Source organism: Lycium barbarum, chromosome 1 (assembly GCF_019175385.1).
Source record: "Lycium barbarum isolate Lr01 chromosome 1, ASM1917538v2, whole genome shotgun sequence".
Taxonomy (NCBI): domain Eukaryota; kingdom Viridiplantae; phylum Streptophyta; class Magnoliopsida; order Solanales; family Solanaceae; genus Lycium; species Lycium barbarum.
In genome coordinates this window covers 124,317,208-124,340,492 of record NC_083337.1, presented here as the reverse complement: position 1 = coordinate 124,340,492, position 23,285 = coordinate 124,317,208, and the positions used below count along the sequence as shown (strand labels likewise).

Genomic DNA, 23,285 nt, shown 5'->3' with positions numbered 1-23,285 from the left:
AACACACGTAATTTATGCTGTTCTATTGACAAACCAATTTATAAACCTTATTGCTAGCTGAATTGTAGGCATCAGGAACTGACTAAATAGTGTACCATTCAATTGCAGAATTGGCAACCCAGTCATACATGCACTGGGAGAGGAAATGCATGCTTTCTTACAATACGTAGATGCGTTGGACTGAGAACTATACATCACTAAAATCCAGGGACAATCTTGTTATTCCCGATGAGAAGAGACGCAGAGAGATAAGGATTTGAGTTATAAGTGGAAACAACATACAGAGGACTATAGCGCATTCCAATAGAGGAAGCTCCCTCGTCTATAAAGCATAAAAACAAGACCAAAAGACACCAAAGATGTCCGTCCACTCTGTTTTACCGGCTACATTCCTACTAATTTACTCTACTCGTCAGTAGTCATGCATAGTCACTACTAGCTGCTCCAGACAAGACGGCATACATTTATCCTAGTCCATACTACTGCAGAGATCAACTAACATTGAACATCATCCACATGGATGTGCACATTCATCTCAGTAACGGTCAAAGGAAGGTGGGCGTCCTCCCCTTCGAGGGCGATCATAAGGTCCCGCTCTATCTCTGTAGCTTCTTCCCTCATATCGGGCTGGCCCTCCAGCTTCATATCTGTCACCCACACCTCTCGGGCCTACATCCCCGTCAAACCCTCTCCCTTTGCCACAGCCATTCTGAGGGTAGCGGTCAGAACCCCCATACCTGTTGCCCAAGCGATCACCACTAGGAGGGTACCTAGATAACAATAGAAGTTATTTTGGTGAGACAACTAAAGACCACTTCACACTTAACAATAAACAAGAAATGAAGAACAGGGGAAAAAAAGATTAAAGCAGCACCATCTCAAACAATTACTCCATTATTTTTTGGGGTGTTGGGTTTAAAACCTGAAAACTACGCTGGTTTTGCGAACGAACTTCCAGTCAAAATTGTTCCACCACTGCATTTTATTGTCGTTTTTTATAAAAACATACCTGTCACTAGTGTATCGATCACCGCTCCCGTATCTGCTGTCATAGCGCTCCCTATCAGCATAGTTCCCTCTATCATATCGGTCATCCATATACCTATCACGGTCACTTCCAAACCTGTCCCCACGTCCACCACCATACCTAGAACGAGGAGGGGGTGTTAGTGGTCGAGCACCCCGGCCACCTCCTTCTAACGGACAGTCTCTGGCCCAATGGCCAGGGCGACCACAGCTAAAGCAAGTGTCTTGCCCAACTGACCTATAACCCTCACCATAGCTTGCCCTGCCGCCTGATGAGTAACCTCCACCATAGCCATGGTCAGGATCCTCACTTCCCATCTTTGGTTGGGCCTTATTCACGGATATCACCTTATCACCAATCTCCACACCATCCATTTCTCTTATTGCATCCTCCATTGCCCGGTGGTCTGCAAATGTTAAAAACCCAAATCCACGAGGGCGACCAGTGTCTCTATCCAGCATAACCTACAGGACAAAAGTTCAGAAACTAACGCCAGAAAACACATATCAAATAGAAGAGCAGAGTTCTTCAAACCCCATAATAATATACAAGTGTGAATTAGTCAAACTGATGATGAGCAGTATATTACCAAGATATTATTATTTACTCTTTTCACCAAATATCTGGAGCATCAAATGGAAAAACTAAATATCTGAAATACTAGAAATGTTTTGAGCTCCTTTATTGTAGTACTACTGAAATTGTTCAACTAGTTTGGGATTGAGGCATAACTAATAGGTTGTGGATCAATACATGCATAATGGAAGCTGTCTCAATCAGCATAACAAGATAGCTTTCTTTCAGAATGACACTGAGGAAAACAAATTGGTCAACCAAAACAGTTTAAACATGGGACTAATCTTATCACACTGGACCATCACCAAAATTCAGGAAAAAAGAGGCAGCATCATAACCTTATTACTCCCCCTTCATATACGCTAAATAATGACCTGTCAACACAAATATACCAAGACATGATTTGATACAATCAAAGAAATCAAAATAGAATGATTAGCGCTTTGATTCAAAGATTGTAATCTAAGTCAATAAATAGGCACGAAACATTAAGAATGACACAACTTTCAAGGCTTTAGAATGGTTCATGTTGGGGCCCCTCATAATTGGTATCAAAATTCAAAATATAATCTTGGGACAAAAAGACAAAGGAAGGCACACTATAGTATTGCTCCCACTCTTCTCAAGGTTCTTTCTCAAGTCCTTCACTTTCTCCCAGGCTTCAACCTTCATTTACTGATCTGAAGGCATTGATAAATTTCACAGTTTTGTTTCAAAGAAAGAGAATATTTGACTTCCCCAGGTAAGTTTATCAGATTTTTTCCATTGCTAAAACTCATGCATTCTTAAATTATGCCTTCTTTTACGACCGCCAAGACCGGTGACGCAGCCTTCAAAACTTGGAGAAAATGGGCCCGCTCCTCCACCCTTGTCCATTTAAATATCAAGCTTGTTTGCATGGAGCAGGGCTGGAACCTGTGATCTAAGTGACAAGTCCCTCAACCTTTTTAGCTTTAATACTGTGGGTTCAGAGACAAACTATTTTCTCTCTCCTCTGCTCTCCCAACAGTAAGATCTGCTCCCTCCCTCCCCCCCCCCCCACGCGCCACCCCGTCCGGCGACCATACCTCATCACTGTTCAGGTGACGCCGGCGACTTTTCCGGCCAAATTTACTTTTCTTCTTCTCCTCTTCTTCTTCTCTTCTCCTTTTTTCCCCTTTTTTTTTTATCTGCTTCTGGCGCTGCCAGAACACCGCTGCGCCATCGCCGGCGACTTTTTCCGGCCAGCCCTCTCTTTCTCTCTCCTTTTTTTTTCTTTTTTTCCTCTCCCCCCCCCCCCCCCCTTTTCTCTCTCTCCTCCCTTTCAGGTCTTTGTGAACATTATTACAGTAACTCGGACGTTGAACAGTGTTTTCCGGCGGCGACCAGGTTCAGTTCAACTGGAGTTGGTACCTCCGGTTGCCATATCCATTATTTGTCCATACACTTGTAGTTACGTTTTGCTGACTTTAAACCTTTGAATAATTTATTAGTTCATACTCATTTTCGTGGCTTTAGTTAGTGATGGTAGACTAGGGTCATGTTCTCGTTCGGGGGCGAGGGTTAGGAGGGGTAAGTGGGTTAAAGGAGCGTCTAGGTTGAGAGTAGGTTCTTGGAACATTGGAACGTTAACGAGGAAGTCCATAGAGCTAGTTAAGATTCTTAAGAAGAGGAAGATTAATATAGCTTGTGTCCAAGAGACCAAATGGGTAGGTCCTAAAGCTAAGGAGATAGACGGGTATAAGCTGTGGTTCTCTGGTAGGTCGAAGTATAGAAATGGGGTGGGCATTTTAGTAGATAGTGAATTAAGGGATCAGGTCGTAGAGGTTAGGAGAGCCATTGATAGGATGATGTCGATTAAAGTGGTCGTTGAAGGGCTCACTTTGAACATTATTAGTGCATATGCGCCGCAAGCGGGCTTAGGCGAGGAGGAGAAGAGGCGCTTTTGGGAGGATTTGGACGAGTTAGTGGGAGGCATTCCGCCTACTGAGAAGCTATTCGTGGGAGGTGATTTCAATGAGCACATCGGGCCTATTTCGGGAGGTTATGATGATGTGCATGGAGGCTTTGGCTTCGGGGACAGGAATGGAGGAGGAGTCTCACTTTTGGATTTTGCAAGAGCTTTTGGGTTGGTGATAGCCAATTCGAGTTTCCAAAAGAAGGAGGAGCACTTGGTAACCTTCCGTAGTTTGGCGGCTAAGATTCAGATAGACTTTTTACTCCTTAAGAAGGATGATAAAGGTCTGTGCAAAGACTGTAAGGTCATTCCGAGCGACTATCTTACAACCCGACATAAGCTCTTGGTGATGGATTTAGGGATCAAGATGACGAGGAAGAAGAGGGTCGTGGATGACCAACCTAGGATCAGATGGGGGAGTTTGACCACGACTAATGTCCTGGAGATGGGAGAGAAATTGAAGGATATGGGATAGTAGTGGGGATGCGACCAGTATGTGGGATAGGACGGCTAGTTGCATTAGGGTGGTAGCAAAGGAAGTGTTGGGGGTCTCAACAGGTAGTCGTGGTCAGCATCGAGGGGACTGGTGGTGGAATGGAGAAGTTCAAGGGAAGGTGGAAGCAAAGAAGGTGGCGTATGCGAAGTTGATAGAAAGCAAGGATGAGGTGGAGAAGTGGACGAATAGGGAACTTTATAAGATGGCGAGGAAGGAGGCGAAGTTGGCGGTTTCGACGGCAAAAACGGCAGCTTTTGTACGCCTTTATGCTGAACTAGAAGAGAAAGGAGAGGATCAGAAATTGTTCAGGCTAGCCAAGGCGAGGGAGAGAAAGGCACGTGATGTGGATAAAGTGAAGTGCATCAAGGACGAGCATGGCAAAGTATTGGTAGAGGAGACTCTCATTAGACGGAGATGGCAGTCATACTTCTACAAACTCTTGAATGAAGAAGGGGACGGAGACATTGTGTTGAGAGATTTAGAACATACAGGAAGGCGTCACGATTTTGGGTATTGCAGGAGTATTAAGGTTGAGGAGGTTAAGGGTGTTGTTCGTAGGATGCGCAGGGGAAGAGCGACCGGACCTGACGAGATTCCTGGGGAATTTTGGAAGAGCAAGGGCCCAGCAGGTTTGGAGTGGCCGACTAGGTTGTTTAATGTCATCTTTAAGACGGCAATGATGCCCGAAGAATGGAAGTCGAGTGTAATGATCTCTCTATACAAGAACAAGGGAGATATCCAAAGTTGCAACAACTATAGAGGTATCAAGCTGCTAAGCCATACTATGGAAGTGTGGGAAAGGGTGGTGGAGATAAGGGTGAGGAGAGGCGTGTCTATTTCAGAGAACCAATTCGGATTCATGTCGAGACACTCAACTACAGAAGCCATCCATCTTGTGAGGAGACTGGTGGAGCAGTATAGGGAGAGGAAGAGGGACTTACACATGGTATTCATCGATCTAGAAAAGGCTTACGACAAAGTTCCAAGAGAGATCTTATGGAGATGCTTGGAGGCTAAAAGTGTACCTGTGGCGTACATTAGGGTGATCAAGGACATGTATGAGAGAGCCAAAACCAAGGTAAGGACAGTAGGAGGAGACTCAGAGCACTTTCCAGCTGTGATGGGGTTGCATCAAGGATCAACTCTTAGTCCGTTTTTATTTGCCTTGGTGATGGATGGATTGACGCGGCAAATTCAAGGTGAAGTGCCATAGTGTATGCTTTTCGCGGATGACATAGTCCTGATCGACGAGACTCGTAGCGGAGTTAATGCTAAGCTGGAGGGTTGGAGACATACTCTGGAGTCTAAAGGGTTTAAGCTGAGTAGGACCAAGATAGAGTACTTAGAGTGTAAGTTCAGTGAAGCACCTCAGGAGGCTGGCTTGGAAGTGAGGCTTGGTACCCAGAAGAAAAGTAGTTTCAAGTATCTTGAGTCTATTATGCAAGGCAGCGGAGAGATTGACGATGATGTCACACATCGTATTGAGGCAGGGTGGATGAAATGGAGGCTTGCTTCCGGAGTGCTATGTGACAAGAAGGTGCCACCACAACTTAAGGGCAAGTTCTACAAAGTGGTGGTTAGACCGACTATGTTGTATGGGGCGGAGTGTTGGCCAGTTAAGATCTCTCACGTTCAAAAGATGAAAGTTGCCGAGATGAGAATGTTGAGATGGATGTGTGGCCACACCAGGAGTGACAGGATTAGGAATGAGGATATTCGGGACAAGGTGAGAGTGGCCTCGGTGGAAGACAAGATGCGAGAAGCGAGATTGAGATGGTTTGAGCATGTGAAGAGGAGAGACATAGATGCCCCAGTGCGGAGGTGTGAGAGGTTGGCCATGGATGGTTCCAGACGAGGTAGGGGTAGGTCGAAGAAGTATTGGGGAGAGGTAATTAGACACGACGTGGCGCAGTTATAGCTTACCGAGGACATGACCTTAGATAGGAGGGTTTGGAGGACCCAGATTAGGGTAGAAGGCTAGTAGATAGTCTCGTTATCCTTTCTTATTAGTAGTCGCATTATCGTAGTATAATTTCTTGTGCTCTGATTTTTGCTATTATCTGTTATTTCCTGTGCTTTGATTATCCTATGTTATCTGTGTCGCTTGCGTTATTTCATTTCCATATCGCTTTGAATCTCTTAGCCTTATCTGACCTCTTTTTATGTTTTTTATTGAGCCGAGGGTCTTTCGGAAACAGCCGTCCTACCTTGGTAGGAGTAAGGTCTGCGTACACTCTACCCTCCCCAGACCCCACGTTGTGGGATTTCACTGGGTTGTTGTTGTTGTAAGCCTTGGGGGCATCCTTAAATTATGAGTTTTTAATTTGTAAAACTGACACATATTTTTTGGTGTGGTAGAAATGTTGCATATGATTTAGATCATGTATTCAGATTCATTGACTCCTTGCATATTTAAAACAGAAAAAGTCATTGATACTTTTGTAATAGGAAACTACCTTCTTGGGGCTGAAATATCAACAAAATTAATTTTGCTTATAAAGAATCAAGTTCTACAATTCGTTCAAAAAGCTTACTCTATGATGCTCCCTTCCCCTCTACCACCCCACAACGGCCAAACCAAATAAAAGGTATAATGAGTGAGTAGAGTTGAGCCTTCTCATTAATTCTACTGGATATCAGAGTTATGCTATCAGGTAGCACCTCGATTCTTGGTTTTGCTTGGGCACTTTAGCATTCAACTTTAAAATTCTTTGTTAGCTTACTTCATGACAGGGACTTCAGATCTCAAGTAAAATTCCAATTTTATAACTGTGCATGCAACAATGGAACAAATAGTAGGCAATTAAAATAAAGTGGGTAAAATCAACTGCTACACATTTTCTTAATCACATTACTAGAACAAGAATGGAGGATCTTAAAGCATCATATTTTGAGCAAGGTCTAGGAATATAAAAGTAATTAAGGTAATAATACATTTAAAGCAGCAAAGGAGTCTTACTTGGGCAGCAGAATCTGCAGTCCTGCAGATTTCAATCATCTGACCCCATTAGGTTGACTCAGATCAAACGTACCCAATGAAGTCGATACCATTAAGAGCAAACATAAAACAACAAATATGCATTCTAACGTCTCGGTAATTCTCGACAATGCCAATTGATCTGATTTAAAGCCATATACTTTCCTTCACTTACTTAAACCAACTAACTAGTGCCAAGTAAATATATCGCAGAAGTATATCTAAGCCATAGGTGATTGACCATACTGAGAAAAGCTCACAGCTGCAAGATACTTTTTGAGGAGCTCTTCCTGTTAGATTTCCCACAAAAGTTTGCTATCATTTCAGTAATTATGCAAGACACTGGTCTTCATTCAGCTACCTTTTCCAGCATCAATTCAACTAATTAATATTAAGAACATCCACCAACTAGCGACATTTCAACTTCCCCCTCTTCAACCGTTGACTAGAAAGACATCAAAGAAGATGAAGCAGACCTTCAAAATCTTAATCCAGCTTCAGCATATAAAATGCATTTCAAAGGGAATGGACAACTAAGATGCCAAAGAACTAATCTAAAGCAATAAATCATCGAGCATAAAAATCTGAAAAGTAAGATACTTCATTGTTTTCACTTTGTTGTTTGAAGAACTACTACTCTTCTGTCTTCAAATTATGTCATCTACTAATGTCCAAAGTACGAAGGACCTCAGAACACTGAAGCGACAATCCAACCTTCAAATAAACAGAACAAGCTATCTAGATCTTATGGCTTTCCAAAAGGTCAAGAATTGAGTTCCCTCTTGATTGTGGAACGGGTATAGAGAATCACGTTGTTTGATAAGTGCCACCATAGATCCAAAATTTTGTTCGCTGATTCTTCTTCAAAACAAACTCAAAAAGAACGCGTAGTCTATGAACACCCCAAACATAAGGAGGCAAATGGACTTCCTTATAGAAAACTAGAGGTCTCAATATTTTCATAGCATCTAAAGCATAAGCAAGAAAGTCGTTTATGTTTCTCTTGTGAACTTCAACACTAAGATCTTATGCAGCTTACAGTCCAAAGAAATTATTGATGGGACAAAATCCAAGGAACTCAGAGATCAGAAATTAGCAAATAAAATCAACTTTAAAAGAGAAAATGATACTTTCATGTTCCTGCCAAAGCACTTAGATATTCATGTCTAACATCTGGTCCCTCAAACTAGTAAAAACACAAACGACATTTTCCAATCAGATTCATCTTGAAGGATGCCAAAACTAAGAGGTGCCATTTTCAGAAGCTGTCTGCCAACTCAACTTGAGGAAATGTTCGAACTGGACACTGAGCTTAGTTTATGCATTCAAAATTCATCTCTTGACGGAACCTTAGTCCTTCTTAAAGCAGAAAAATGCATGACCACATGCCACTGATACGCATAATTGAAGCACCTTACATCTAAAGTTAATTCTACCCTCTATTCCCACATTTGATGCATCCCATAAGGTAAACAGATTTACTGGACATTAGTGTAAGTTGACTGCTATGCATCCAACTCAGAATGAAGAATAACGATTCAATCCAAGGACAACATCCAGATGATGCAATGAAGTCTAGGAAGAGAAAGGATTTTTATCATTCAAACAGTTTATCGCATCAGAGCACAATTTGTGAATCACTGCAATCCGCATCAAAAACCACACTTCCAAACAACTTATTCCGAAATTGAATCTGATCTTTATTCAACTACTTTCAAATGTTTCTTTAAAGCAAACCACTGTCCACTGTTACATGGAATTGAAAATCAACTGCCTTTTGTGAATAGTCTAGCAGGTGAGTTCAAAAACAAGCCGTTGAACAGATTCTAGTATCTCAAATGTTGCAATCCCACAAACTTTGCACATCCCAATGAACTAACAACTTCCTCATACTAATCCATTTAAGGCATTTCATATCTATAAGCAGCTAGATCCACAGAAAATTGAGAAAAGTTATCAATACGTAATCAAATTGGAACAAAACATAGATTATAGCAAGACTATAGTCCTCAACTTCAAACAATCTAGGAAAATTCAAAAAGCAAAGATTGTCCCAGCCAACCTTCCCACAGAACACAAACATAAAGAACAAAGAAACAAAAATTAAAATACAAAAGCAGTTTGATCCACGGCTGATGTTTCAAAGCTCCCATTGCTTAAGCAGACATATACCTCCCCAAAAACTTTGCAGTTCAAAGGACAAGCTACAATGGGAAAGGCGCAATCTGTATCATAGCTATTATCAGATGAAGATAAAGAAGCACCAATTAGGCATAACGGGTACAAAAGGCTGTTTTATATACAAATGTTTAAAATATCTTTTGGTTAAATCTAACTAAACCACTTAATATATCATAAAATAGTTTCAACAATATGAATGACTAGATGGCATTTTTGAGCCTCATTCAGAAATATGCGACAGAAGTGAACTTCTTATAATCAAGCAAAATACTTCGTGGCAGTTTGGCCACGAATATTTTTTATTTTTTCCCAGAGTTGAATTCCGGAAATAATCCAAAAAGTTGTTTTCAGTCACAAAATTCAAAAACAACTCCAATTCGTATTCATGGCCAAACACAACTTCAATTACCAAATAGTACTAACATTTTTTCACTTTAAAAACAAAAACTAGTGTTTTTTCAAATACTCAGAATATTGACGGGCAAACGGGGCCGAATTCATATACTTGCTAGAACAAAAGGTGAATAAAAGAAAGTAAAAGCTCAGTATAGCATCATGAAAAACATTAAAAAAAGCTATGATTTTTCTTTATATTACCAGAATAATCAAATATATGAAGGATACCTAACATCAATTATGAGTCGTAATCCTCAAAATCAAACAAGAAATTCCTCTACACAGACACGGACACGGACACGCGATCGCCAATTAATATAGTAAGAAAAAACAACAAGTGGAAGTAACGGACCTGACAATCGAGAATTTTACCGAAAGGGCTAAAGGCATCTTCCAGCTGACGATCACTTACGTCCCAAGATAAACCACCAACAAATATTCTATAATCTTGTTGCACCTTCCCTGACATCTTTTTTTTTTCTTTTTCAATTTCAAAAACAGTACCCTAAAATTGAACAAGCACCGAATTCAACACCCAATTTCTTAAAAACTGATGTATAACGTCGGAGATTCAGAGAAAGAAAAGCTATGTTTTCTTTGTAACTAACGAAACCCTCAACTGTTTGTTTAATCTGCTACTTCCTATTGCCTTTTAATATGCATGTCCTCCTTTTTTTCTTGAAAACCAAATTACCCCCTACCCTTTCTAATAATTTTAAATTGGTCCTTTGGTTCACCGACTAGGATATTCTGTCATTATAATTCCTGCGCTAATTTATTCCAGGTGAAAAAAAAAAATAACTCCACGTTTAATTGGTCGAAGGTATAAATTTATTTGGGCTTAGTTATAACTTTAATCAAACAAAATATATTTAATTTCAAACTTAATCCTATTATGTCCCACTGTTATCTCATGAACCAAATGACCCCTTACACCCCAACTTTGTTTTGAACATCAAACTCCCATCAACTTTGAACGATAGATATTCTTCCCAACTTATCTTACTTGACTTTCCTAAATGTCTATTTTACATTTATCATTATCAATCTTTGTCTTTCTTTCTTCTCTATTTATTTAAAATAATCATATTTTTTACCTTTTAATCTATGCAACAAAATTATTAGAAAATATAAATATATTTTTGAAAATAATTATTAAAAGTGAAAAATACTAATTGATTATATAAATTAGTGACATTTTATAATAAAATAAATAAACAAAATAAAAAATAATTTTTATTATTAATAATAATAAAAAATTTCATATATGTTTACCAAATGAAAATAACAACATATGATAACTTTTATAAACATATTCCAAATGAGCGTATATTTGAACCTTATATGTAGATACATTATAGCTCGAGTTCAGGAGTCCAATAAACACAATTTTTAGGTCAGGTATCGAAATTAAATTCAGACAAATTTAGAGGTCACATATATATTAACCTTGTAATGTCACATGTAAATAAAATGACTAAACTATCCTCAAATACGATATTTGTCACGAAGATGACAATACCATGGGTGTGTTCGATATAGAGGAAACTATTTTAAATAACATATTTTTCAATTTTTCCATGTTTGGTTGTTTAATAATCATTTTTTTTTAGGAAAATAATTTTTTTTAAAAAATGAAAAAAATGACTTCTCTAGTGGATGTTATGAAAACAAGTTACACAATAACATTCTACGTTGATTGTATCAAGACCCTGCAACTAGGCCTCTTCATCGGTCGGATAGGCTTAGGTTTAGCATATTTTGGATTATAACTTTGATTTTCGCATTTTGTTAACTGTAATCCGAATCCGATCCAAATATGTTCAGCTTGGATCGAATTCTTTAAGTTCGGTTTCGAATAAATCTATATAGATAATTCAGATTTTTGGTTCGGCATATAAGTTGAATTGCTTCTTCTTCTTACAAAATGAACAACCAAATAAAATATTTCATACCAAATTGCCTTAATATATTGTTCATGGTTTCTATAACAATCATACAAATAAAGTATTCATACAAGCAATTTAGTAATATTTTAGAATATATAGGTTGATGTGTAATGAGTAGAGTATATTTGACTAATTAGATTGGACATATAGGTAATGCACTAATATCTAATGGATAGTCGGGTAGGCTAAACATAAGGTATAAGAAATCCAATATTCGGATATCCAAAAATACGAAGTTCCAAATACGAAATCCGATCCATTATCCAAATTTTAAAAAACTAAATGCAAAATCTAATCCAGAATTTGAAAATTTCAAAATACAAGTCAAAAATATTCGAATTTCGGATTTATTCAAATTATGCACACCATAACTGCAACACACACATCTTCGTAACCCCCATGGTACCACCTCACACCCCATTCCTCCTACAATTGTTTAAATTATATACAAATATCTTTAAATAATTTGTTACTTATGTCAATTTCACTTATTTTCCAAAAAATTACATGTTTGTATGGAAAACATATCATTGACACCTATTTCAGTGCAGGCTTTACTGCTATATAGAAGCATGGGTCTCAACCCATGCTTTGTCGTCCCTAAGCATTAAAACAAATATGTGGTCCCCATATTAAACACTAACCAATATTAAAAAATTACTACTATATAGAAGCATGGGTCTCAACCCATGCTTAGTCGTTCGTAAGCATTCGTCGTCCGTAAGCATTAAAAAAAAAATGTGTGGTCCCCATATTAAACACCAACCAATATTAAAAAATTAAAAAAAACACCAACCAATATTAAAAAAAAAAGTAAAAAAAGTGGAACCCACCATCTCCAAACTCACGGAAAAGAAAAGTGGATCCCGTATTAACAAAATCAAGCAATATAAAAAAAAAAGCGAATCCCATATTAAAAAAACAAACAATGTCAAAAAAAAAAATGCAGAATTTGTATTCGTAGCAAACACTAATATAATAAAGTTTTAAATACGGAGCACAAACTACAATGTTATATTAATCGTGTTTTGAACATAATATCCCATATTGACAAAATCAAGCAATATAAAAAAAAAAAAATGAATCCCATATTAAAAAAACAAACAATGTCAAAAAAAAAAATGTCGACATTGTATTCGTAGCAAACACTAATATAATAAAGTTTTAGATACGGAACACAAACTACAATGTTATATTAATCGTGTTTTGAACATAGTATATGTATATATATTATATGCATAAAAATAGTACAAACTAATAATGTCCAAAAAAAAAAGTGCACCCCATAAAGGGTGGACCTCATACTAAACAACATCAAACAATAAAAAATAAATAAAAAAAAGTGAAACCCACCATCTCCAAACTCACGGTAAAAAAAAGTGGATCCCATATTAACAAAATCAAGCAATATCAAAAAAAAAAAAAAGTGAACCCCATATTAAAAAAAAAATATATAAAAAAAAAGTGCAGACTTTGTATTCGTAGTAAACACTAATATAATAAAGTTTTACATACGGAGTACAAACTACAATGTTATATTAATCGTGTTTTGAACATAGTATGTATATATATATATATGCATAAAATAGTGCAAATTAATAATGTCCAAAAAAAAAAAGTGCACTCCATATTAAAAAATCAAACAATATTCATGTAATTTCCAAAGTATCTCATCAAGTCAATAATAATGGATTCATTGCCACGTGTGTATCAATCCATTAGTGGCAGCAAATGAAATTGCTTTTCTTCAAAAGGTTAAGTAGTCAAACCATACAATTTTCTTTCTTTTTTATATTAGCCTGAGATCTAATCTACATATTAAACTGTTGTATTTGCTATTCCGCCATGTCATTTATTTGTTATGTTTAATAAAATAAATATACTTAAAGTATTTATATTTTAAAATAAGATAGAATAAGTAAAATGAACTAAATCGAGAATATTTACCAAAAATTAAAAAATAGTATTTCTTCGTTTAAATAGAAAATCAATTTCTACTTTATTTCTTTTTAAACATGTAAAATTAATTTAATAATTTGAATTAGAATTATCCAAATCAAAATTTGATAAAAAATAATAAGTATTTTACACCTTTAAATTAATCGAATTAAAATTGAAAGTATCAACTGATGCTTAAATATTGCTATTGTTTTATCTCAAAGAGAGGAAAATAGTTTCGTTTTAAATAAGTTTTCTCTTTTAAAAAATATTAATAAATTTACCGATTTTGTATTCATAGCAAACATTAATATAATAAAATTTTAGATACGAATCACAAACTACAATGTTATATTAATCGTGTTTTGAACATAATATACTATATATATATATATATATATATATATATATATATATATATATATATATATATATATATAGAATAACTATTCAAAAATAATTACATACACATAGATGCACTATAATCTAAAGTGTTGGTCCGTGCACTAGTATATTAACAAGCCTCGCGGTTTATCTTTATCAAAACTGAGGTAGACAGTCCTGAATGATGTCAAACCAGACCCAAAAAGTAGTTTGTCTTTATCTGTCGTCTGTTAAACCCTGTTGTCATCACTTGCGTCAAATAACACACAAAAAACGAGAACTTATCCGAACGATGTTACTTGTGAGACATGTGAAAATACAGCAACAAGCAGAACCAAGCTGAAGCTTATAATGTAAGAAGATGGCTTCCCAAAATTGATACTCCACTTGCTTCTTTTGTACTTTGATCCGTAAGTCAAATAATTTCTTACTTCTGCAACTTCTCTATTAAAAAAAAAAAAATATATAAAAGATTACTTCTTTTGCCCCTATTTTTTCTACCTTAATCTTTTTGGTAATTGAGGTTTCTTTCTTAAATGGAGCTTTGATTTTTGTGTTGTTGCAGTTTGCACAAGCTATAGGACTTTCAGGTTACTTGTAATTGTAATCTATGCAATTGACTAATCAAATATCAGTCAAAATTGAAGTACAATTTTTTTAGCTTACTTCAGTTCAGTCAGCAAGTTTACTTTTAGATAACAATTCAAAGTGACCTTAGAATATATTCAGGCATGCTTCTTTTTCTGCATAATTGAAGAAAAGTTAGCAAATTTACCAAATACGAATTATGTGTGTCAACTGATAGTTACCTACTTGAATCTGCAGGTTGTGCATGTCATATCGACTTCAATTTGTTTTTTCAGTGGCCAAGATCTATGTTCAAGTAAGATAATTAAAGAAAATTGAATAGACAGCTGTGTCCTTTTTTCTCCTTATTTTTCCATAAAAAATCATTTGGCCAATTGATGTATGTCTCCCGGACGATCCATTCAAGACCATATGGTCAAATAGACTGCAAGTTGTTGTGCAAGAATATTAGTGTGTTGCGACATTATGGATAATGAGAAGCTGCAATTCAAGTCCATAATTATTGAAAGAAACATGGAATGATGATTTATGGAGTCAGGATATGCTGTTGGTTTAGTGTAGTGAACAAAATCTAGGAGGAGACCTAATGTTCAGTAATCATGCTAACATTCTTGAGCAGTCCATATTAACACTTTGGTCTATCCTGATTGACTTATAATTTGAAGGAAAAGTGTAATGCCTAATACCTCTTGCTCGCTTTGTCTTTGTGGCCGAACAACTTTTGTTTGACAAGTTGACTCTGACTTTAAATGGTACTAGTAGATAAGAGTGTCACATGAAGGGTCATCGGTTTGGTTTAGCTAGTTCTGATAGGAATGGCTAGAAATCGAATCACTAGCAGATCCATTTGGTTTTCAGTTTGGTCTATACAAGTTTTTTTTTTTTTTTTTTGAGGAAGGTAACAATATTTTTAATATATAGCTGATCGCCATAATTATAATCGAAAGTATGTCCTTGTTCTTCTTACAAGGCCTCTATAAAGTCATAAAAAGATTCTGCTTCAGCTAAATATTCCTCTTTACCCCAAAAGTCTTAACCAAAAAAAAGAAGGAAAAAAGCCTAGTCATCTTGAATTTCTGTATAGAGCTCTAGCTTCCTTCAAAACATCTTCTATTCATCTCTTTCCATATAGTCCAACAAATACATGCAGGTATGGTCATCCACCATTTGTTGTGCCTTACGAGTTTCCGTTGTTCCGACATTACAAGAGCTCCCTGGTACACAAGTTCAAGCATTTCCCTGTAAAGTTTCTGTGGGAATAATTTATGAAAAAGGAGCAAGACAGTAGTGACGGTGCCAGGGACAATATTTGCAAAAATCCATTTCAGATTGTTTTATGATATCGTGAATGCGACTATTCTCTTTCAACAAGAGACAAACACTAAACAAGCACTGATCAATTAGGACTTAACTTTAGGAGGGATCTGTAGGTATATGATGTTATTGGAGACTTTTGCTTTTCCTTTAGTAGGTGTCACAGTCCTATTTCTATGCATACTTTCATGAGTTATTGAGCCAGGCCTGATGTTTTACTTCCCAAAAAGAGCAGTTTTGAAAACTAAAGCCCCAGTGAAATTGCTCTCTGTACTTATCTGTACTTATTTAGTGGGTCTTTAACACATATACAGGACCTAAGCCGAAGCTACTGGGTTCATCTGAACGACTGAACCCATAGTTTATTCACTAGATCTGCCCCCGGTCTGGTCTCCCCATTTCCTCTTAAGAAACTTTTTTATTGTTTTAAGCACAGTTGGGAGCTATTAAATGTTAACTTATTTACAAATAAAATAAGAGTTCTTTGAGTGAAGCAAAAAGAAGTAACTTCGAAAGGAATCTGACAACTTTTACGCATAAAAAATAGTACAATAACAACATACCCAGTATATTCCCACGAAGTGGGGTCTGGGTGTACGCAGACCTTACCCCTACCTTGGGAGGTAGGGAGGCTGTTTCCGATAGACCCTCAGCTCAAGAAAAGGCATTTCAAAAAGGTTAGATAAGAATCAACAAAAGTAAAGAAATCATCGCAAAATACAATAAAAGCATAACAAAGCATGATGTAAAAAAGAAACAGTTACGACAGCAAACTCATATGAACATCGAAGTATTAGAGACAACAGACGCATCAAAAATAGTAAGACTGTATATTTACTTATCTAAAATGCTGGATCCTTGCATATTGATTTTAGTTTTACTGCTTATGCATCCGGTTAATCTCATCTTCATAATCGTGAGCCACATTTGTGCCAATATATATTACATGATGCTGATGATGCATATGACATGGAGTCTCTTTTCTCTCTACCACCTTGGTAGTACTTTACTATTATGCTGTATTAGTGCCCAATTGTCACATCATGTGGACTAAAGTACCTCAAGTGAACTGGGCATCGACATTCTAATTGATTCTAATTGATCTTTTCAACTGCTAATTTGAAGATGTCTCTTCACTGTATATTTTCTTAAATTACCGATTCAAACAAAAGTAGCATGAACAATGATGCCTCTGAGTATGAGGATCTGGTCAACATTACTTGAACATTACTTGTAATGTACTTCAATCAATTCTTAGAAAGCATAATGACAAGGAATGTTATATGTCTAATTCAAACTCAGGTTGACATGTTTTTGTTGCTTTAAAGCTATCGTTCAATAGTTGCCTAGTTGCTGCATATTTTAATTAATACTTGTAATGTACTTCAATCAATTCTTAGAAAGCATAATGACAAGGAATGTTATATGTCTAATTCAAACTCAGGTTGACATGTTTTTGTTGCTTTAAAGCTATCGTTCAATAGTTGCCTAGTTGCTGCATATTTTAATTAATAAGCCACATTTATTGTATCTCTTCAACCTAAGTGCATGAATTATCTGCTCTCACTGAAGAAAACTGCAGTTTCCAACTGGAGTTGGGTCAAAACTATGAGTAGATTAAAACTTATTTGGCATTTTGGAAGTGTATATGCTTACGCTTGATCCTGCAAAACTTTTATACCTAAATACCAGCTTCTTCACATTTGCGGGAAAAGAAATCTGGTATAGCAATGTGTTCATAGCTAACTTTGTTTACTTTTTCTTGTACCACCAGTGATGATGAACCTTTGGCCTTCAAGAGAATGCATGAATTTTCCGCAGTGGATGGCTTTGCAGAGATAACTGAATCCTTGGCAGAGATGATAAAGTTCATTGCAAATGAACCCTCCGTGGGGCTTTTCTACATTCAACAACATACTCATAGTGCGCCCAATCTTACCAATCTCAAGAATGATATTAAGGAAAAATCTGGTGAAGTGACTTTGCATGCAGAAGATTCAGAGGATTCTGTCACTTTGATCAGGTCAATGAAAGATATCGGCGCCCCGATTGCTAATGAGATGATTAAAGATCTGAGACATTCTGTAGCGGTCGTGTTGAAGAAGCAACCGAAAAAAGGATTACTAAGGCACCCTGGTTCGACTTTTCAGATAGGGAGAACTAGTTCTTGGAGTCCTGCCACTCGGGGTCGCAGTACAGGTCCAGAACCGGACCGGGAGATGGCTAGTAGTTATCTCTCAACCGTTTTCAGGTCAGAGGCAGATCTAAAATTTAAACTTGATAGGTTCAGGTTCTTATATAGCATTGGTTACGGTGAACTTTTAAAATTATGGGTTCAAAATGTGTATTATTTGTTGCGTTTTGGTAAATTTGCTCGTATATATTTATATATTGTCAGAAATACTCCCTCCATTCACTTTTACTTGTCCACTATACTAAAAATAGATCTCCACCATCTTATACCTATCTTACCCTTATTATTAAGTACTATAGTTATTTCCAATTCATTTCCCAACATATAATAATTAGCGGTGATATAGTAAAATTACCATTTTATTTATTGCTTCTTAAAAGGTGTGCTTAGTCAAACATGGACAGAGGGAATATTGGTTTCAGATGAACCCAGTGAAATGAGATCATTTGCTTCTATTTCAGGTCAGCAAAAGAGAAAGCTAATGCATTATCAGCTGCAGAGGCGGGTTTTTCGTTCTGGGTTTCAGAGGCCAATGATGAAGAGTTGCCATTATCGAGTCCAACTAATAATGAGCTACAAGTGATGCAGGTGAATAAAAGCATGACCCCCGATCAACTACACCCTTCATCAGAAAACTATGAGGAAGTTACGGCTGATAAAGAAGCAAAATTCGAGGGGTGGTTGGGAGGGAAAGATAATCGTAATGCTGGTCCTGGAGAAAAATAAGGATTGCTGAATGGTACTTCTCTCATTAGAGAGAGCTTTGCTTGTACCATTATTCATGATCTTTGTACTAAACCAATAAATGTTTAAAGAGAAATTGTAATAATTAGGGAAGAGAGAGAAATTCAGTCCTTGGATTTAGTCCTGCTTTACAAGGTTTACTCGTTCAAACAAGTAAATTGAAATGTAAATGGTATTAAGTGAAAGCTTTTCTTAAAGTAGATGGGAGGAGTTGAATGAACAAGAGTTCCTTTGGTATTTGAGGATTGTGATCAGTTGAAAGTACAAACAAGAATTCCAACTTATATTGCATGATGTGTATCTGAAATCAATTGGCACTGCATCCAATTGGAGTCAAAATGTTTTAGCATGACGTGCTAAACCATTTAAAACCATCTTATATCAGTTTTCATCAATATAATATCCCACTTGTCGTGCTTTTCTTTATTTATCTTTCATTTGCTCGGAGAAGAAAGTACACACAGAGGCTTGAATTATGGTTGTAGGGATCCTCACAATGGATGAATTCCTTTTCTCCACTGTCCATAAAACCCTCTCTGGAGGAAGAAACCATTTCGCTGTTACTAATAACGACTAAAGAGACCAGGCCAAGGAATCTAATTGAGATTTTATGTCTTAAAACATTTAGCAATGTACTGTAACTTTTTCTATTTACTTGTAAAAACAGTATAAACAGTTACTTTTTTACTAAGGTAGAAAGTCACTTATTATTTCTTGAGTAAATTTGCATGCTTTGGCTATTCACCCACTAGTCAATTTGCCCGTGCACCGCGCGTTAGAAATCACTGATTTCTTTTTTATAAATTTAATCGAGATAAAGACATATAATTTTCATTATACCAAATATATGTATATAAAATAAGGTATACATGAAAAATTTAAAATCTATATATATATGAAAATACTAAAATATAGAAGAAAAGAACAACCTCAATAAAATTAATGTTCATTATAAAAAAGTATCTAATATATATCTTCAAACCTTATCTTTTTTATTTAAATGTTGTTTATAAAATATTTAACCCGCGAGATGATTAAAAAAATAAAAAATGTCTGAATGATTAGTGTCGTATAATTTTTATGAAACAAAATTGATCTTTAATAATCAAGCACCTTTTCATTATTCTACCATATCTTCGCTACACTTCACATTATAAATATAAATTTTTGACAAAAATAATTTGTAAGAAAAGAAATCAACACTTGAAAGGAAATACAAGAAATAAATACTAATCTGATATGCTAATTCCTCTTGAGTGTAATATGTCAAAAAGAAGGAAAAAAGAGAAGCATAGTAGTAGTATTTCAATTTATAAGAAGTTGGTAACTGCCGCCTTCGCCTTGTGCTTCCTCATCTATTTCCATCACTTTCTTGCCTTCGCCTTGCCTCATCTATTTCCATCACTTTCTTCATATGTTGTTGTTTCTCCGCACCACTGATGTTGTTCATCTTTTATTACAAGTAGAATTTAGAAAAATAGAAATTTTACCGGAGAAAGAGTTAAAATAGTAGAGCTTTTCTTTTCAGATCATAGCTTCTTCTCTTCTTTGAAGTGTAGTAATGTGAAATTTGGCTCTTGAAAACACTTCCGGTAGTTTCAATCAGTCTCGTCATATTTTACAAATCTCAATATTAGCGCCTTCTACCATTGGGTTATTCGTAAACCCAAATAAATAATACAATAATGAAAAGTTATACGATAAAGAAGTGAAAATGGAAAGTTCATTACCTATGTAACCTACCTAATGAATATGTGTTTTCAATCGGTTACAGTTTATCATTAGCCGTAAGTTCGGAGGCCGTAACTAAGAGGTGATTATTAAGAAAACTAGTGAAGTTGCCCGCGCTTCGCACAAGCATGTAAAACATCGTCAATAAATTTACAAAATGATGTTTTTGAAGATTTTTGTTTAGATAGAAGAAATAACAATCTTCATGTATAATAAAAAGGGTAGGTTTTTTCGAAAACTATGTAACCAAAATATATAAATTTAATAACTCAATCCAAATGCATAAAAAAGCAAAACTTTAAAAAAACATCACCTACTCGATTGTTTTAGACGGAAAAAATAAAAATGACATTGTTTCAGCTATCACAACAACAAAAAAACCCTAAGCAAAAAAAATCTCATAATAGTTGTTCGTAACTTAAACCTTCATCCTTTTCATGTATTTTAAGTACTAATTTGTGAATTACTCTTTATTTCTAAAAAATTAGAGGGGGTGAAGTTATTCTCTTTGAACGATCAGTTCTCAAAAAATTGGAAAATAGTTATTCAAATATGGGATTATCGAGTTTTGTATTAAAAATGAGGGGAACCCCCCCCCCCCCCCCCCCCCCCCAAAAAAAAATTAATTACGTAATAAAGGAGCTAGGGAATTAGGTAAAAAGAGAGTCTTGAAGCTTGATCAGATGCCTCCTTATCTGAGTTAAAATTTCACTAAATTTTTCAATAATCAATTTAGAAATTGTGATTCTGTTTTAATCCTTCTTTTGAAAAATTTCTTCATTGGCGTCTTCCCTTGCTAAGTTTTTTAGTAACATCTTTGTCTTCCTCCTTTTCTATTCTTTCTGCAAGTTCTTTCTACTATTTTCATATTACTACATGGTTACATCGCCTAAAAAATTGCCTTTGAAATTTTTTATTAAAAAAAAAAAAAGATAAATAGATGGAAAAGGAAGTTAAATAGAGTTGACCTAAAGGGCTACACAAATGAATCGAGCACTAATTCCAGAGACGACAAAACTGTACAAGTATCACGCAACCACCAAAGTAATTCTTACTTAAGCATACATTGGAATTTTCTAAACAGAACACACAATTCATATGACAGTGCTGCTACATAGAGTTGATATCCATAGAACATAAGACAATATGTTATTTCATCAAGAACTAAGATAAGCATCACAATAGACAACCACTATTAAGATAGAAAGAACAACTTGAATGATCAATAGAGAAAATATGGGTAGATGGTGCATAGGAACTTTCCTGAAAAAAATAGTAGAGGAAATAACATTATAAATTGAAGATTTAGCAGCATGTTTAATTTATATTCCATTCAAAGTCATGATGCTTTTATAATTCCATATGCTGAAGGATATGTGAGCAATCGCCAAGACAATTATGATCCATCAACAATGTTTCTCACTGCGAAAAATAAAATAGGAAAAAAGATTAATTTGCCAAAGAATTTAAGTTTTCCTTTGCCCATGTGTGTTTTCCCATCCTCCACATAATATGCTGCTTTTGTCAAGTCAGAAACACGAGTCACCAGCCTCCAGAGTGACTGCAAATTAAAATAGATAGTGCACTGAAAAGCTAGGATCGGAGACCTAGCACAGTTAGAAGGAGTCGGTAGCGCTGAAATAATGCTGAACAACTTCCACATAAAAACAATAAGTGAAGTAAAAATGTGAGAATAACATTTAGATGATAACTAAGGATTGAAGGATTGGAACACTTCTAAACCGGAAGAATGAAATGAACCAACAGCGGCATGTGATAGCTATTGAAACCAATCATTTTTATCCTCTAAGTTCATCAAAGCAAAATGAATAAGAATTAGTGTACAGGATTAATGTAGTGTCGGTTACAGAAGATATTATAGAAGATGTACCATTTCAACTTCCATATAATTACGTGGTGAAGTTTCTTCGTTATAAAACTAATTGAATAAATATGTTACTTTCGAAACGGATGGAAAAAATAGAATATTTGACATGGAAAATAAGAGAAATGACAAAAAAAAGGAGAAAATAGATAAATATGAATTGTGGCCATAGAGAGGTGTTACATCACCTTATTTATGCCTAGTTTTAATATATATATGTATATATAGATTTGCTTTAGTAACTCGAGTAACTTTTTAAAAAGAGATGGCTGTCACTACAAAAAACGCGGGATTTAGCCACGCGCAAAACCGTGGCTAAAGAGCACCTAAACCGTGGCTAAACCTACTTAGCCATGGTAAGTTAGCCACGGTTACAAGCGTGTCCATACGGGGCGTCGCTCCTGAATCAGCCACGGTTTTAGCGTTCGTGGTAACCTTTATTTAGCCACGGTTTGATTTACATCTAGCCACGGTCGAACCATGGGTAAATTTGGCTACATAAAATAAGAATTATATTTGAATTTTTAATCACCCACACAAGAACCGTGGCTAATTTAAACCATATGGCAATTAACTTACAAATCATTTTAGCCACGGTTCAACCGTGGCAAATGTGCATAATTTTTTTTTAATAAAATTATAATTATTTCCCTGCATTTTCCTGGTATCAATACATAATGATAGGCCTTCACAAATACACTGGACATAATACACAAAGCATTGCTATAAAGATTAGAGCTTCAATGTTCTACTTGTCATATATAACAAAACGTAAGTTTCAAGCCTTGATTATACAAAAAAGATACCACAATTGCTAGTGTAAGGGAAATACAAAAAATAGTTGGTGGTTCAAAAATAACCACGCAAGGCTAAGAAGAATCTAAGGAGAAACTAGGCAACTCACTACCAAATTTAGCTTGTAAAAACCTATGAAGAGTTGCCAAGTGATTCTCATTTTGCGCAAGCCGT

General features: G+C 35.9%; 2 protein-coding genes across 8 annotated transcripts; one reads left to right on the top strand and one right to left on the bottom strand.

The window, feature by feature from the left end:
* Window positions 1–192: 192 nt before the first annotated feature.
* LOC132637292 (glycine-rich RNA-binding protein RZ1C-like) lies at window positions 193–10,225 on the bottom strand. Of its 4 annotated transcripts, none has more exons than XM_060354412.1 (4): window positions 9,942–10,215; window positions 6,995–8,939; window positions 1,010–1,491; window positions 193–770 (listed from the first exon to the last, which is right to left on the bottom strand). In XM_060354412.1, the coding sequence occupies exons 2-4, from the start codon at window positions 7,031–7,033 to the stop codon at window positions 536–538; spliced, it is 756 nt and encodes a 251-aa protein (XP_060210395.1). In that variant the 5' UTR covers window positions 7,034–8,939; window positions 9,942–10,215; the 3' UTR covers window positions 193–535. The 4 variants fall into 4 exon arrangements, with proteins under 4 accessions (XP_060210395.1, XP_060210400.1, XP_060210405.1 ...); XM_060354417.1 differs by having other exon boundaries at window positions 6,995–8,929; XM_060354422.1 differs by having other exon boundaries at window positions 6,995–7,457.
* Window positions 10,226–14,112: 3,887 nt separating this feature from the next.
* On the top strand, window positions 14,113–19,118 carry LOC132637263 (uncharacterized). 4 transcript variants are annotated; one of them, XM_060354383.1, is made up of 5 exons: window positions 14,114–14,270; window positions 14,426–14,450; window positions 14,686–14,743; window positions 17,537–18,013; window positions 18,418–19,118. In XM_060354383.1, the coding sequence occupies exons 3-5, from the start codon at window positions 14,736–14,738 to the stop codon at window positions 18,680–18,682; spliced, it is 750 nt and encodes a 249-aa protein (XP_060210366.1). In that variant the 5' UTR covers window positions 14,114–14,270; window positions 14,426–14,450; window positions 14,686–14,735; the 3' UTR covers window positions 18,683–19,118. The 4 variants fall into 4 exon arrangements, with proteins under 4 accessions (XP_060210377.1, XP_060210366.1, XP_060210360.1 ...); XM_060354377.1 differs by lacking the exon at window positions 14,426–14,450; XM_060354389.1 differs by lacking the exon at window positions 14,426–14,450 and having other exon boundaries at window positions 14,126–14,213.
* The last annotated feature ends 4,167 nt before the right edge of the window (window positions 19,119–23,285 follow it).

What these genes read in the sequence shown, in the direction of transcription:
- LOC132637292 (XM_060354409.1), bottom strand. Translation starts at nt 10,058, where the DNA reads ATGTCAGGGAAGGTGCAACAAGATTATAGAATATTTGTTGGTGGTTTA. An exon ending in GTAAAATTCTCGATTGTCAG is followed by an intron (nt 1,492 to 9,941) that starts GTCCGTTACTTC and finishes TTTGTCCTGTAG; the next exon opens with GTTATGCTGGATAGAGACAC. An exon ending in GATCGATACACTAGTGACAG is followed by an intron (nt 771 to 1,009) that starts GTATGTTTTTAT and finishes ATTGTTATCTAG; the next exon opens with GTACCCTCCTAGTGGTGATC.
- LOC132637263 (XM_060354377.1), top strand. An exon ending in TATCTCTCAACCGTTTTCAG is followed by an intron (nt 18,014 to 18,417) that starts GTCAGAGGCAGA and finishes CTTCTATTTCAG; the next exon opens with GTCAGCAAAAGAGAAAGCTA.